The sequence below is a fragment of the Oncorhynchus mykiss genome, chromosome 1 (genome assembly GCF_057628025.1).
Source record: "Oncorhynchus mykiss isolate SJ-2025 chromosome 1, ASM5762802v1, whole genome shotgun sequence".
Classification (NCBI taxonomy): domain Eukaryota; kingdom Metazoa; phylum Chordata; class Actinopteri; order Salmoniformes; family Salmonidae; genus Oncorhynchus; species Oncorhynchus mykiss.
In genome coordinates this window covers 91,126,785-91,143,629 of record NC_143022.1, presented here as the reverse complement: position 1 = coordinate 91,143,629, position 16,845 = coordinate 91,126,785, and the positions used below count along the sequence as shown (strand labels likewise).

At 48.0% G+C, this 16,845-nt stretch overlaps 1 protein-coding gene across 1 annotated transcript in view; it reads left to right on the top strand.

Moving 5' to 3' along the window:
- LOC149985684 (EH domain-binding protein 1-like) overlaps positions 1 to 16,845 on the top strand; it is an 86,669-nt gene that overhangs the window by 48,866 nt on the left and 20,958 nt on the right. The window contains exons 2-3 of the mRNA XM_090181882.1: positions 1,652 to 1,751; positions 5,520 to 5,593. Coding sequence (XP_090038008.1) covers positions 1,652 to 1,751; positions 5,520 to 5,593 — 174 coding nt within the window. The remainder of the gene's footprint in view (positions 1 to 1,651; positions 1,752 to 5,519; positions 5,594 to 16,845) is intronic.

Genomic DNA, 16,845 nt, shown 5'->3' with positions numbered 1-16,845 from the left:
ATGGTATGTGGTTGTTAGGTGGTTATGATATGTGGTTGTTAGGTGGTTATGGTATGTGGTTATGTTATGTGGTTGTTAGGTGGTTATGTTATGTGGTTGTTAGGTGGTTATGTTATGTGGTTGTTAGGTGGTTATGGTATGTGGTTGTTAGGTGGTTATGTTATGTGGTTGTTAGGTGGTTATGGTATGTGGTTGTTAGGTGGTTGTTAAGTGGTTATATGGTTGTTAGGTAATGTGGTTGTTAGGTGGTTATGTTATGTGGTTGTTAGGTGGTTGTTAGGTGGTTATGTTATGTGTTATAGTCAAAGTTGACTACAGTAATCCACGGAGCCCGTTCTTAAATCCCCTCGTCGTGGTCTTTTTTTTTCTGTTAAATGAAATGGCAGCTACGTCTGGTCTGGGCCGAGCCACACGTCAGAGACAGATACACACGCTGGTTCTTATGTCCTTCACAGGCAGAGGAACAATCCCTCTTTTCTGGCTTGAGGTGGCAATGTGAGAGAGAGGTGTGTATGTGAGAGAGAGGTGTGTGAGAGAGAGGTGTGTGTGTGAAAAAGGTGTGTGTGTGAGAGAGGTGTGTGTGTGAGAGAGGTGTGTGTGAGAAAGAGGTGTGTGTGCGAGAGGGGTGTGTGTGTGTGGTGAGTGTGAGGTGTGTTTAGCATCATACCTCATCATGTAAAGTACATATATCTGCAGTTGCTGTGAGCTGTGGTTGTTAGGTGGTTGTTATGTGGTTGTTAGGTGGTTGTTAGGTGGTTATGTTATGCGGTTGTTATGTGGTTGTTAGGTGGTTATGTTATGTGATTGTTAGGTGGTTATGTTATGTGGTTGTTAGGTGGTTATATGATTGTTATGTTATGTTGTTGTTAGGTGGTTATGTTATGTGGTTGTTAGGTGATGTGGTTGTTAGGTGGTTATGTTAGGTGGTTGTTAGGTGTTTATGTTATGTGGTTGTTAGGTGGTTGTTATGTGGTTGTTATGTGGTTGTTATGTGGTTGTTAGGTGGTTATGTTATGTGGTTTTTATGTGGTTGTTAGGTGGTTATGTTATGTGGTTGTTAGGTGGTTGTTAGGTGGTTATGTAATGTGGTTGTTATGTGGTTGTTAGGTGGTTATGTTAGGTGGTTGTTATGTGGTTGTTAGGTGGTTGTTAGGTGGTTGTTATGTTATGTGGTTGTTAGGTGGTTGTTAGGTGGTTATGTTATGTGGTTGTTAGGTGGTTATGTTAGGTGGTTATGTGGTTGTTAGGTGGTTATGGTATGTGGTTGTTAGGTGGTTATGGTATGTGGTTGTTAGGTGGTTATGTTATGTGGTTGTTAGGTGGTTATGGTATGTGGTTGTTAGGTGGTTGTTAAGTGGTTATATGGTTGTTAGGTGATGTGGTTGTTAGGTGGTTATGTTATGTGGTTGTTATGTGGTTGTTAGGTAGTTGTTAGGTGGTTATGTGGTTGTTAGGTAGTTGTTAGGTGGTTTTGTTACGTGGTTGTTAGGTGGTTATGTGGTTGTTAGGTGATGTGGTTGTTAGGTGGTTATGTTATGTGGTTAGGTGGTTATGTTAGGTAGTTGTTGGGTGGTTGTTAGGTTATGTGGTTGTTATGTAATACATTTGTTGTGGGTTGTTCCATGTGTTTAATTGATCTGTTGTGTTCCAGGGAACAGTAAGGAAGAGGAGGAGGCCATGATGCAGGAGTGGTTCATGTTGGTCAACAAGAAGAACGCTCTGATCAGGAGACAGAACCAACTCTCTCTACTGTAAGTCCCTTAACTCTCTCTACTGTAAGTCCCCTAACTCTCTCTACTGTAAGTCCCCTAACTCTCTCTACTGTAAGTCCCCTAACTCTCTCTACTGTAAGTCCCCTAACTCTCTATACTGTAAGTGCCCTAACTCTCTCTACTGTAAGTCACCTAACTATCTCTACTGTAAGTCCCCTAACTCTCTCTACCGTAAGTTCCCCCAACCCCCTCGACCGTAAGTTCCCCTAACCCCCTCGACCGTAAGTTCCCCTAACCCCCTCGACCATAAGTTCCCCTAACCCCCTCTACTGTAAGTTCCCCCAACCCCCTCGACTGTAAGTTCCCCTAACTCTCTCTACTGTAAGTCCCCTGACTCTCTCTACTGTAAGTTCCCCCAACTCCCTCAACTGTAAGTTCCCCTAACCCACTCTACTGTAAGTTCCCCCAACCCCCTCGACTGTAAGTTCCCCTAACCCCCTCTACCGTAAGTTCCCCTAACCCTCTCGACCGTAAGTTCCCCCAACCCCCTCGGCCATAAGTTCCCCTAACCCCCTCTACCGTAAGTTCCCCTAACCCCCTCTACCGTAAGTTCCCCTAACCCCTATACCTTAAGTTCCCCCAACCCCCTCGACCGTAAGTTCCCCCTACCCCCTCGACCGTAAGTTCCCTCGACCGTAAGTTCTCCCAACCCCCTCGCTTGTAAGTTCCCCTAACCCCCTCTACCGTAAGGTCCCCTAACCCCCTCTACCGTAAGGTCCCCTAACCCCCTCTACCGTAAGTTCCCCTAACCCCCTCTACTGTAAGGTCCCCCAACCCCCTCGACTGTAAGTTCCCCTAACCATCTCTACCGTAAGTTCCCCTAACCCCCTCTACCGTAAGTTCCCCTAACCCTCTCTACTGTAAGGTCCCCTAACCCCCTCTACCGTAAGTTCCCCTAACCCCCTCTACCGTAAGTTCCCCTAACCCTCTCTACTGTAAGGTCCCCTAACCCCCTCTACCGTAAGTTCCCCTAACCCCCTCTACCGTAAGTTCCCCTAACCCTCTCTACTCGAAGTCCCCTAACACTAATCTCTTTTTCTCTCACTCTCCATTGTGTCTGACTATCCAATACACAGACATAATATTCTCTCTGTGTGTTCCCAGTTCCCAATACACAGACATAGTATTCTCTCTGTGTGTTCCCAGTTCCCAATACACAGACATAGTATTCTCTCTGTGTGTTCCCAGTTCCCAATACACAGACATAGTATTCTCTCTGTGTGTTCCCAGTTCCCAATAAATACACAGACATAGTATTATCTCTGTGTATTCCATGTTCCCAATACACAGACATTGTATTTTTAAACCAATCATCACACAACTGCTTTACCCTGTGATCTGTGTGTTGTAAACCTGTTAATGTCCATAATCCATTCTGGTTCTGTTTATTCCTGGCATTTACATGTCAACATTAAACCAATAAGAACCCAGCGATCATCACAACGTTGCATCACAACGCCTTTCTCTTTAGCTACATTTCCAAATGGCACCTTATTCCCTATGTAGTGCACTACTTTTAGACCAGGGCCCTATGGGATTCTGTGTGGGTCCTGGTCAAAAGTAGTGCCATTTGTGACACAGGCTTTGTGCGGTCACTCAGCCACTAGGTGGACAGGTGGAAACACAGCTCTCCTTTTCATTCTCTCTCTCTCTCTCTTTCCTTTTCATTCCTTCCTCCCTCGCAGGATTTCAAAGGGCCAGAGAGAACAAGAGACTGAAGTATTCATATAATCACATTATATGGTGTGAGAGAGAGAGGGAGGGAGAGAGTGGGGAGGGTGTTTAAAGTGGCCAATTGATAGAGGGTCTGATTACTACCTCTTTCATTTCTCTCTTTGTGGCAGAAAAGCGCCTCTGAAGGACAAATTCTATTATGGGGAAAATTAGCTCGTTTTCTAAACCATCTGAAAGAAGGGGAATTAAATTTGTAGCCCTACCGCCCAGACATTACCCACTCTACCACCCAGACATTACCCACTCTACCACCCAGACATTACCCACTCTACCACCCAGACATTACCCCCCCCCCTACCGCCCAAACATTACCCCCCTACCGCCCAGACATTACCCCCCTACCGCCCAGACATTACCCCCTACCGCCCAGACATTACCCCCTACCACCCAGACATTACCCCCTATCACCCAGACATTACCCCCTACCACCCAGACATTACCCTCCTCCTACCGCCCAGACATTACCCCCATCCTACCGCCCAGACATTACCCCCTTCCTACCGCCCAGACATTACTCCCCCACCGCCCAGATATTACCTCCTCTACCGTCCAGACATTACCCCTTACCGCCCATACATTACCCCCCTACCGCCCAGACATTACCCCCCTATCACCCAGACATTACCCCCCTACCGCCCAGACATTACCCCTTACCGCCCAGACATTACCCCCCTACCGCCCAGACATTACCCCCTACCGCCCAGACATTACCCCCCTACCGCCCAGACATTACCCCCCTACCGCCCAGACATTACCCCCTACCGCCCAGACATTACCCCCCTACCGCCCAGACATTACCCCCCTACCGCCCAGACATTACCCCCCTATCGCCCAGACATTATCCCCCCTACCGCCCATACATTATCCCCCCACACTCATACCTCCTGTTCTGTTTGGTTCCATCTCCTGTCCTTTTCCTTTTCACTGTCCTATCTCTCTACCTGTTTCTCCATCTCTCTACCTGTCTCTCCATCTCTACCTGTCTCTCCATCTCTACCTGTCTCTCCATCTCTCTATCTCTCTACCTGTCTCTCCATCTCTACCTGTCTCTCCAGCTCTACCTGTCTCTCCATCTCTCTACCTGTCTCTCCAACTCTCTACCTGTCTCTCCATCTCTCTACCTGTCTCTCCATCTCTCTACCTGTCTCTCCAACTCTCTACCTGTCTCTCCATCTCTACCTGTCTCTCCATCTCTACCTGTCTCTCCATCTCTCTACCTGTCTCTCCATCTCTCTACCTGTCTCTCCATCTCTCTACCTGTCTCTCCATCTCTACCTGTCTCTCCATCTCTCTACCTGTCTCTCCATCTCTCTACCTGTCTCTCCAACTCTACCTGTCTCTCCAACTCTCTACCTGTCTCTCCATCTCTCTTCCTGTCTCTCCAACTCTCTACCTGTCTCTCCATCTCTACCTGTCTCTCTATCTCTACCTGTCTCTCCATCTCTCTAACTGTCTCTCCATCTCTCTACCTGTCTCTCCATCTCTACCTGTCTCTCCATCTCTCTACCTGTCTCTCCATCTCTCTACCTGTCTCTCCTCTCCTTTTCCCCTGTCTCTCCAACTCTCTACCTGTTTCTCCATCTCTCTACCTGTCTCTCCAATCTATCTTCCTGTCTCTCCATCTCTCTACCTGTCTCTCCATCTCTCTACATGTCTCTCCTTCTCTCTACCTGTCTCTCCATCTCTACCTGTCTCTCCACCTCTCTCCTTCGCTTTCTTTCCCCCTAATTCTGTCTGTCTGTCTGTCCCTCCCTCTTTCTCTTTCCCTCCCTCCATTTCTTTCTCTCCCCCTCTCTCTCTCACCCACACACAGGGTTTTACCAGACCAGCCCAGGCAGGGCCCCGGGTCGGGGTATATTTGTGTATCAGATATTTGCAGTAGATTAATGTGTGGAGAGAAGGGAGAAGGTCCAGCCGACTGGCTGAATCGATGTTTATTGCAGACTTCTTCTAAGTGCTTAATGATTTAGTCATTAACATATTGATGAACTTTGTTCCAACTTACTGCCACAGGGAGAAGGAGCACGATCTGGAGCGGCGCTTTGAGCTGCTCAACAGAGAGCTGAGAGCCATGATGGCCATCGAGGGTAAGACATTTACCCTTCGGTCATTTAGAAGACGCTCTTATGACGGGGGAAGTTAGGCCAGGGGGTTGAGCTGGTGGGGAGGGGGAGGGAAGAGATGATTAGAGAGGGGGGGACGATTAGAGAGGGGGGGAGAGACGATTAGAGAGGGGGGGAGAGACGATTAGAGAGGGGGGAGGGAAGAGACGATTAGAGAGGGGGGGATATTAGAGAGGGGGGGAGACGATTAGAGAGGGGGGAGGGAAGAGATGATTAGAGAGGGGGGAGAGACGGGAGGGGGGGGGAAGAGACGATTAGAGAGGGGGGAGAGACAATTAGAGAGGGGCAGGAGAGACGATTAGAGAGGGGGGAGGGAAGAGACGATTAGAGAGGGGGGGGAGAGACGATTAGAGGGGGGGGGGGAGACGATTAGAGAGGGGGGAGGGAAGAGACGATTAGAGAGGGTTGGGGGAGAGACGATTAGAGAGGGTTGGGGAGAGACGATTAGAGAGGGGGGGAAGAGACGATTAGAGAGGGGGGAGACGATTAGAGAGGGGGGAGGGAAGAGACGATTATAGAGGGGGGAGAGACGATTAGAGAGGGTTGGGGAGAGACGATAAGAGAGGGGGAGGGAAGAGACGATTAGAGAGGGGGGGAGAGACGATTAGAGAGGGGGGAGGGAAGAGACGATTAGAGAGGGAAGGGGAAGAGACAATTATGGGGGGGGGGGCGATTAGAGGGGGGGGAGAGACGATTAGAGAGGGGGGAGACGATTAGAGAGGGTTGGGGAGAGACGATTAGAGGGGGGGACGATTAGAGAGGGGGGGAGACGATTAGAGAGGGGGGAGACGATTAGAGAGGGGGGGTGTGTTTAAGTAGGAAAGTGGAAATGGGGAGAAATACTTCAAATACATCACCTGTACCTTTATGGGTGATGATTTTACTGCTATCTACTGGTACACTGTCTATTATTCCATTAGTTTGGATTCAACACATTTCTCTCCTGCTCTGAATAATAGTGCTTCCTTGCAGTCAGGATCCTAACCACAGGTTGCTAGGTTGTTACTAGGAGGATCCTCCTCTGTCAGTATCCTAACCACAGGTTGCTAGGTGGTTACTAGGAGGAGCCTCCTCTGTCAGTGTCCTAACCACAGGTTGCTAGGTGGTTACTAGGAGGAGCCTCATCTGTCACTATCCTAACCACAGGTTGCTAGGGTGGTTACTAGGAGGAACCTCCTCTGTCAGGATCCTAACCACAGGTTGCTAGGGTGGTTACTAGGAGGAGCCTCCTCAGTCAGGATCCTAACCACAGGTTGCTAGGGTGGTTACTAGGAGGAGCCTCCTCAGTCAGGATCCTAACCACAGGTTGCTAGGTGGTTACTAGGAGGACCCTCCACTGTCAGGATCCTAACCACAGGTTGCTAGGGTGGTTAATAGGAGGAGCCTCCTCAGTCAGGATCCTAACCACAGGTTGCTAGGGTGGTTACTAGGAGGAACCTCCTCTGTCAGGATCCTAACCACAGGTTGCTAGGTGGTTACTAGGAGGAGCCTCCTCAGTCAGGATCCTAACCACAGGTTGCTAGGGTGGTTACTAGGAGGAACCTCCTCTGTCAGGATCCTAATCACAGGTTGCTAGGGTGGTTACTAGGAGGAACCTCCTCTGTCAGGATCCTAACCACAGTTGCTAGGGTGGTTACTAGGAGGAGCCTCCTCAGTCAGGATCCTAACCACAGGTTGCTAGGGTGGTTACTAGGAGGATCCTCCTCAGTCAGGATCCTAACCACAGGTTGCTAGGTGGTTACTAGGAGGAGCCTCCTCAGTCAGGATCCTAACCACAGGTTGCTAGGTGGTTACTAGGAGGAGCCTCCTCAGTCAGGATCCTAACCACAGGTTGCTAGGTGGTTACTAGGAGGAGCCTCCTCAGTCAGGATCCTAACCACAGGTTGCTAGGGTGTTACTAGGAGGAGCCTCCTCAGTCAGGATCCTAACCACAGGTTGCTAGGTGGTTACTAGGAGGATCCTCCTCAGTCAGGATCCTAACCACAGGTTGCTAGGGTGGTTACTAGGAGGAGCCTCCTCAGTCAGGATCCTAACCACAGGTTGCTAGGGTGGTTACTAGGAGGATCCTCCTCAGTCAGGATCCTAACCACAGGTTGCTAGGTGGTTACTAGGAGGAGCCTCCTCAGTCAGGATCCTAACCACAGGTTGCTAGGTGGTTACTAGGAGGAGCCTCCTCAGTCAGGATCCTAACCACAGGTTGCTAGGTGGTTACTAGGAGGAGCCTCCTCAGCGAGAAGATCTGGACTGATGCTGTCTGATCAGTGCTATCTAACACCCATACTAGGCCTGAATACCATTATCAGCACCCTGGTTTGATATCTAGCCCTGCTGACTGACATGGAGGATTAAAACCCGGCTAGCTAGTAGCTACGTTATCCAGGTAGGTTGTTGTGTGTACTGGTACCGGCTGAAAAGCACCACTATTGTGTGGTATCAAAGTTGTCGAGCCGAAACCCAAGTTTAATCCCTTTCACTGTGTCCTCTTTGTGAAAAATGAACCTTTTGACAATCAATGCAAATTGATTTCTCCATTCAATGTTGACCTGCCTGCACCTCTGCATCGGCCATGGTAATTTCTTTCCCCACCTGATAAGCAACCTGATCCATATTAAATCAATTGTAATTAGCTGGTGGAAGGGACTGGGCAGGTGTGTGTAGGGAGGAGGGGGGAGTGCGTATTTGTGTGTGCACCGTGTGTGTGTGTGTGTGCGCGTGTGTGCGCGTGTGTTGTGGAGTAGACAGACATGCATAGCTGAACAGGAGCAAGAGAGTAGGAACACATCCTGGTTAGGGGTTGATTGCTCTTGTCTGCCACACACCAGCCAGCCTGTATTTCTGTATTTGGAGAGGGAAGCAACAGGTAATGCAGTCAGACACCTGACAAAGACACCTGACAAAGACACCTGACAAAGACACCTGACAAAGACACCTGACAAAGACACCTGACAAAGACACCTGACAAAGACACCTGACAAAGACACCTGACAAAGCTGCTCTGAACTTTACATTTTATTACATTGTTCTAAGTGCATTTTCCACATGGTCACATGGTCACAACACATGGTCACATGGTCACATGGTCACATGGTCACAACACATGGTCACATGGTCACAACACATGGTCACATGGTCACATGGTCACAACACATGGTCACAACATGTGGTCACATGGTCACAACACATGGTTACAACACGTGGTCACAACAAATCAAATCAAATTGTATTTGTCACATACACATGGTTAGCAGATGTTAATGCGAGTGTAGCGAAATGCTTGTGCTTCTAGTTCCGACAATGCAGTAATAACCAACAAGTAATCTAACTAACAATACCAAAACTACTGTCTTATACACAGTGTAAGGGGATAAAGAATATGTGCATAAGGATATATGAATGAGTGATGGTACAGAGCAGCATAGGCAAGATACAGTAGATGGTATCGAGTACAGTATATACATATGAGATGAGTAATGTAGGGTATGTAAACAATTTTTTTTTTTTTTTTTTTTATTTCACCTTTATTTAACCAGGTAGGCTAGTTGAGAACAAGTTCTCATTTGCAACTGCGACCTGGCCAAGATAAGGCATAGCAGTGTGAACAGACAACACAGAGTTACACATGGAGTAAACAATTAACAAGTCAATAACACAGTAGAAAAAAAGGGGAGTCTATATATACATTGTGTGCAAAAGGCATGAGGTAGGCAAATAATTACAATTATGCAGATTAACACTGGAGTGATAAATGATCAGATGGTTATGTACAGGTAGAGATATTGGTGTGCAAAAGAGCAGAAAAATAAAAATAAATAAATAAAAACAGTATGGGGATGAGGTAGGTGAAAATGGGTGGGCTATTTACCAATAGACTATGTACAGCTGCAGCGATCGGTTAGCTGCTCAGATAGCAGATGTTTGAAGTTGGTGAGGGAGATAAAAGTCTCCAACTTCAGCGATTTTTGCAATTCGTTCCAGTCACAGGCAGCAGAGAACTGGAACGAAAGGCGGCCAAATGAGGTGTTGGCTTTAGGGATGATCAGTGAGATACACCTGCTGGAGCGCGTGCTACGGATGGGTGTTGCCATCGTAACCAGTGAACTGAGATAAGGCGGAGCTTTACCTAGCATGGACTTGTAGATGACCTGGAGCCAGTGGGTCTGGCGACGAATATGTAGCGAGGGCCAGCCGACTAGAGCATACAAGTCGCAGTGGTGGGTGGTATAAGGTGCTTTAGTGACAAAACGGATGGCACTGTGATAAACTGCATCCAGTTTGCTGAGTAGAGTGTTGGAAGCAATTTTGTAGATGACGTCGCCGAAGTCGAGGATCGGTAGGATAGTCAGTTTTACTAGGGTAAGTTTGGCGGCGTGAGTGAAGGAGGCTTTGTTGCGGAATAGAAAGCCGACTCTTGATTTGATTTTCGATTGGAGATGTTTGATATGGGTCTGGAAGGAGAGTTTAGAGTCTAGCCAGACACCTAGGTACTTATAGATGTCCACATATTCAAGGTCGGAACCATCCAGGGTGGTGATGCTGGTCAGGCGTGCGGGTGCAGGCAGCGAACGGTTGAAAAGCATGCATTTGGTTTTACTAGCGTTTAAGAGCAGTTGGAGGCCACGGAAGGAGTGCTGTATGGCATTGAAGCTCGTTTGGAGGTTAGATAGCACAGTGTCCAAGGACGGGCCGGAAGTATATAGAATGGTGTCGTCTGCGTAGAGGTGGATCAGGGAATCGCCCGCAGCATGAGAAACATCATTGATATATACAGAGAAAAGAGTCGGCCCGAGAATTGAACCCTGTGGCACCCCCATAGAGACTGCCAGAGGACCGGACAGCATGCCCTCCGATTTGACACACTGAACTCTGTCTGCAAAGTAATTGGTGAACCAGGCAAGGCAGTCATCCGAAAAACCGAGGCTACTGAGTCTGCCGATAAGAATACGGTGATTGACAGAGTCGAAAGCCTTGGCAAGGTCTATGAAGACGGCTGCACAGTACTGTCTTTTATCGATGGCGGTTATGATATCGTTTAGTACCTTGAGCGTGGCTGAGGTACACCCGTGACCGGCTCGGAAACCAGATTGCACAGCGGAGAAGGTACGGTGGGATTCAAGATGGTCAGTGACCTGTTTGTTGACTTGGCTTTCGAAGACCTTAGATAGGCAGGGCAGGATGGATATAGGTCTGTAACAGTTTGGGTCCAGGGTGTCGCCCCCTTTGAAGAGGGGGATGACTGCGGCAGCTTTCCAATCCTTGGGGATCTCAGACGATATGAAAGAGAGGTTGAACAGGCTGGTAATAGGGGTTGCGACAATGGCGGCGGATAGTTTCAGGAATAGAGGGTCCAGATTGTCCAGCCCAGCTGATTTGTACGGGTCCAGGTTTTGCAGCTCTTTCAGGACATCTGCTATCTGGATTTGGGTAAAGGAGAACCTGGAGAGGCTTGGGCGAGTAGCTGCGGGGGGGGGGAGCTGTTGTCCGAGGTTGGAGTAGCCAGGCGGAAGGCATGGCCAGCCGTTGAGAAATGCTTGTTGAAGTTTTCGATAATCATGGATTTATCGGTGGTGACCATGTTACCTAGTCTCAGTGCAGTGGGCAGCTGGGAGGAGGTGCTCTTGTTCTCCATGGACTTCACAGTGTCCCAGAACTTTTTGGAGTTGGAGCTACAGGATGCAAACTTCTGCCTGAAGAAGTTGGCTTTAGCTTTCCTGACTGACTGTGTGTATTGGTTCCTGACTTCCCTGAACAGTTGCATATCGCGGGGACTATTCGATGTTAGCGCAGTCCGCCACAGGATGTTTTTGTGCTGGTCGAGGGCAGTCAGGTCTGGAGTGAACCAGGGGCTATATCTGTTCTTAGTTCTGCATTTTTTGAACGGAGCATGCTTATCTAAAATGGTGAGGAAGTTACTTTTAAAGAAAGACCAGGCATCCTCAACTGACGGGATGAGGTCAATGTCCTTCCAGGATACCCGGGCCAGGTCGATTAGAAAGGCCTGCTCACAGAAGTGTTTTAGGGAGCGTTTGACAGTGATGAGGGGTGGTCGTTTGACTGCGGCTCCGTAGCGGATACAGGCAATGAGGCAGTGATCGCTGAGATCCTGGTTGTAGACAGCGGAGGTGTATTTGGAGGGCCAGTTGGTCAGGATGACGTCAATGAGGGTGCCCTTGTTTACAGAGTTAGGGTTGTACCTGGTGGGTTCCTTGATGATTTGAGTGAGATTGAGGGCATCTAGCTTAGATTGTAGGACTGCCGGGGTGTTAAGCATATCCCAGTTTAGGTCACCTAACAGAACAAACTCTGAAGCTAGATGGGGGGCGATCAATTCACAAATGGTGTCCAGGGCACAGCTGGGAGCTGAGGGGGGTCGGTAGCAGGCGGCAACAGTGAGAGACTTATTTCTGGAGAGAGTAATTTTCAAAATTAGTAGTTCGAACTGTTTGGGTATGGACCTGGAGAGTATGACATTACTTTGCAGGCTATCTCTGCAGTAGACTGCAACTCCTCCCCCTTTGGCAGTTCTATCTTGACGGAAGATGTTATAGTTGGGTATGGAAATCTCAGAATTTTTGGTGGCCTTCCTGAGCCAGGATTCAGACACGGCAAGGACATCAGGGTTAGCAGAGTGTGCTAGAGCAGTGAGTAAGACACACTTAGGGAGGAGGCTTCTGATGTTGACATGCATGAAACCAAGGCTTTTTCGATCACAGAAGTCAACAAATGAGGGTGCCTGGGGACATGCAGGGCCTGGGTTTACCTCCACATCACCCGCGGAACAGAGAAGGAGTAGTATGAGGGTGCGGCTGAAGGCTATCAAAACTGGTCGCCTAGGGCGTTGGGGACAGAGAATAAGAGGAGCAGGTTTCTGGGCATGGTAGAATATATTCAGGGCATAATGCGCAGACAGGGGTATGGTGGGGTGCGGGTACAGCGGAGGTAAGCCCAGGCACTGGGTGATGATGAGAGAGGTTGTATCTCTGGACATGCTGGTTGTAATGGGTGAGGTCACCGCATGTGTGGGGGGTGGGACAAAGGAGGTATCAGGGGTATAAAGAGTGGAACTAGGGGCTCCATTGTAAACTAAAACAATGATAACTAACCTGCACAACAGTATACAAGGCATATTGACATTTGAGAGAGACATACAGCAAGGCATACAGTAATCACAGGTGTTGAATTGGGAGAGCTAGCTAAAACAGTAGGTGAGACAACAACAGCTAATCAGCTAGCACAACAACAGCAGGTAGAATGGCGATTGATTAGGCAGAGAGGGTCGGATTAACTACACACAGAGCCTAAATGCGGCTGGGGCCGACAGATAAAACATAAACAAGCAGAATGGATTACCGTGAATTAATGGACAGTCCAGCATGCATCAGCTATGTAGCCAAGTGATCAGTGTCCAAGGGGCAGCGGTGGATGGGGCAGGGAAGCTGGACTGGCGAGTGTTATCCAGGTTAGAAAACTAACAATGACTAAATAGCTTGTAGCCAGTTAGCTGGTTAGCTTCTGAAGGTTCTTGAGTGTGTTCTAAAAATGTAAAGATAATAGCGGTTCCGTATCACATTGGGTGAGGCAGGTTACCGGAAGGTATAAACAAATAAAAAATCGAAAAGGGATAGAAAGTAAATATGGGTTCAGTGAGTGTTTGGGACGCGGCGATTCAGATGGTTAGCAGGCCTGTGCTAACAAGCTAACAGTTAGTAGACGGTGCTAAACACGGTAGCAGTTAGCGGACCGGGCTAAACAAGCTAGCAGTTAGCAGGCCGAATTTGCAAGCAAGGAGATAGCAAGGGCTAGAGAGTTAGCCTTTGGGGACGTCGCGATGGGGGGAGTCTGTTTATTCCTCTTCATGCGGTGACATCAATGGACCGGTCGTGGGTCTGGATATTGTAGCGCAGGAGCTCAAAATGTTCCGTTTGCTCTGGTTAGAGTCGCGTTGTTCGAACTGGCGAGAGCTTTCCGAGCTAAAGGTTAGCTGATGACCGGTTAGCTGACCGGTTAGCTGAAGACCGCTAGCAATGTTTTGCTGAAGCTGGTAGTTAGTTTGCTAGTTGGCTAGCTTCAGTTGAGGGGTTCCAGATCCGAAGTAAATATAAATACTTTAGGAAAAAAAAAAACAAAGTGGCATAGTTAAAGTGGCTAGTGATACATGTATTACATAAAGATGCAGTAGATGATATAGAGTACAGTATATACGTATACATATGAGATGAATAATGTAGGGTATGTAAACATTATATTAAGTAGCATTGTTTAAAGTGGCTAGTGATATATTTTACATCAATTCCCATCAATTTTCATTAAACCTATAAATCTGAATTGAGTGCATGAGCAGCAGAGTATGAGAGGTGGGACGAGGCAGACAATGGTCCTGGAGAGGTGGGACAAGCCAGACCATGGTCCTTGAGAGGTGGGACAAGCCAGACCATGGTCCTGGAGAGGTGGGACAAGCCAGACCATGGTCCTGGAGAGGTGGGACAAGCCATACCATGGTCCTGGAGAGGTGGGACAATGCAGACCATGGTCCTGGAGAGGTGGGACAGTGCAGACCATGGTCCTTGAGAGGTGGGACAAGCCAGACCATGGTCCTGGAGAGGTGGGACAATGCCGACCATGGTCCTGGAGAGGTGGGACAATGCAGACCATGGTCCTTGAGAGGTGGGACAAGACAGACCATGGTCCTGGAGATGTGGGATAAGGCAGACCATGGTCCTGGAGAGGTGGGACAAGCCAGACCATGGTCCTGGAGAGGTGGGACTTATCAACTGGCCCTTTATCCTCCTCTCCACCCTCTCCTCTCCAACCTCTCCACCCTCTCCACTCTCTCCACCCTCTCCACCCCACTCTCTCCACCCTCTCCACTCTCTCCACCCTCTCCTCTCCACTCTCTCCACCCTCTCCTCTCCACCCTCTCCTCTCCACTCTCTCCACCCTCTTCTCTCCAACCTCTCCTCTCCACCCTCTCCTCTCCACTCTCTCCACCCTCTCCTCTCCACTCTCTCCACCCTCTCCTCTCTCCTCTCCACCCTCTCCAATCTCTCCTCTCCACCCTCTCCACCCTCTCCTCTCCACCCTCTCCACTCTCTCCTCTCCACCCTCTCCTCTCCACCCTCTCCACTCTCTCCTCTCCACCCTCTCCTCTCCACCCTCTCCTCTCCTCTCCACCCTCTCCTCTCCACCCTCTCCACCCTCTCCTCTCCACCCTCTCCAATCTCTCCTCCTGCCCTCTCTCCATTCCTCTCTCCTCTTCTCCTTCCTCGGGGATCTACTTAATATTCAACATGCTCTACCTTTCACAGGCCAGACACAGATAGTTCTGCTAGAAAGATAGTGTGTGAGGGAAGAGAGTGTGTGTCCGCTGTTATTTGGTGGTTGGCCAGGTCCATTGAGTGATGGCTGGGCTGCGTGGCGTGGCGTGGCTTGCAGGTAATTGCTGATTTGGTTGGCCAGCCGATGACAGAGAGACTTGCAGAGATAGACACACACACACACACACACACACGTCCATGCCAGTCGATGACAGAGAGACGCTAGCGCTGGAGTACTCAAACCAGTGAACGACACAGATATACACACTTGAAGAGATATATTCACACACTCTCACACACACTCTCACACACTCACACACACACTCACACCCTCTCACATGATTAAAAGTGATACAGATAGCCAGCAGCGTATCCACTTATTCTGATGCCTCACGGCATAGTGGGAGAATGTGTGCTTCCATACCATCCAGTCTATGATCCATACTGTTATTGAGCTGTCAGTCTATGATCCATACTGTTATTGAGCTGTCAGTCTATGATCCATACTGTTATTGAACTGTCAGTCTATGATCCATACTGTTATTGAACTGTCAGTCTATGATCCATACTGTTATTGAACTGTCAGTCTATGATCCATACTGTTATTGAGCTGTCAGTCTATGATCCATACTGTTATTGAGCTGTCAGTCTATGATCCATACTGTTATTGAACTGTCAGTCTATGATCCATACTGTTATTGAGCTGTCAGTCTATGATCCATACTGTTATTGAACTGTCAGTCTATGATCCATACTGTTATTGAGCTGTCAGTCTATGATCCATACCGTCATTGAGCTGTCAGTCTATGATCCATACTGTCATTGAGCTGTCAGTCTATGATCCATACTGTTATTGAGCTGTCAGTCTATGATCCATACTGTTATTGAGCCGTGAGCTGTCAGTCTATGATCCATACTGTTATTGAGCTGTCAGTCTATGATCCATACTGTCATTGAGCTATCAGTCTATGATCCATACTGTTATTGAGCTGTCAGTCTATGATCCATACTGTTATTGAGCTGTCAGTCTATGATCCATACTGTTATTGAGCTGTCAGTCTATGATCCATACTGTTATTGAACTGTCAGTCTATGATCCATACTGTTATTGAGCTGTCAGTCTATGATCCATACTGTTATTGAGCTGTCAGTCTATGATCCATACTGTTATTGAGCTGTCAGTCTATGATCCATACTGTTATTGAGCCGTGAGCTGTCAGTCTATGATCCATACTGTTATTGAGCCGTGAGCTGTCAGTCTATGATCCATACTGTTATTGAGCCGTGAGCTGTCAGTCTATGATCCATACTGTTATTGAGCTGTCAGTCTATGATCCATACTGTTATTGAGCTGTCAATCTATGATCCATACTGTTATTGAGCTGTCAGTCTATGATCCATACTGTTATTGAGCTGTCAGTCTATGATCCATACTGTTATTGAGCCGAGAGCTGTCAGTCTATGATCCATACTGTTATTGAGCTGACAGTCTATGATCCATACTGTTATTGAGCTGTCAGTCTATGATCCATACTGTTATTGAGCTGTCAGTCTATGATCCATACTGTTATTGAGCTGTCAGTCTATGATCCATACTGTTATTGAGCTGTCAGTCTATGATCCATACTGTTATTGAACTGTCAGTCTATGATCCATACTGTTATTGAGCTGTCAGTCTATGATCCATACTGTTATTGAGCCGTGAGCTGTCAGTCTATGATCCATACTGTTATTGAGCTGTCAGTCTATGATCCATACTGTTATTGAGCTGTCAGTCTATGATCCATACTGTTATTGAGCTGTCAGTCTATGATCCATACTGTTATTGAGCTGTCAGTCTATGATCCATACTGTTATTGAGCTGTCAGTCTATGATCCATACTGTTATTGAGCTGTCAGTCTATG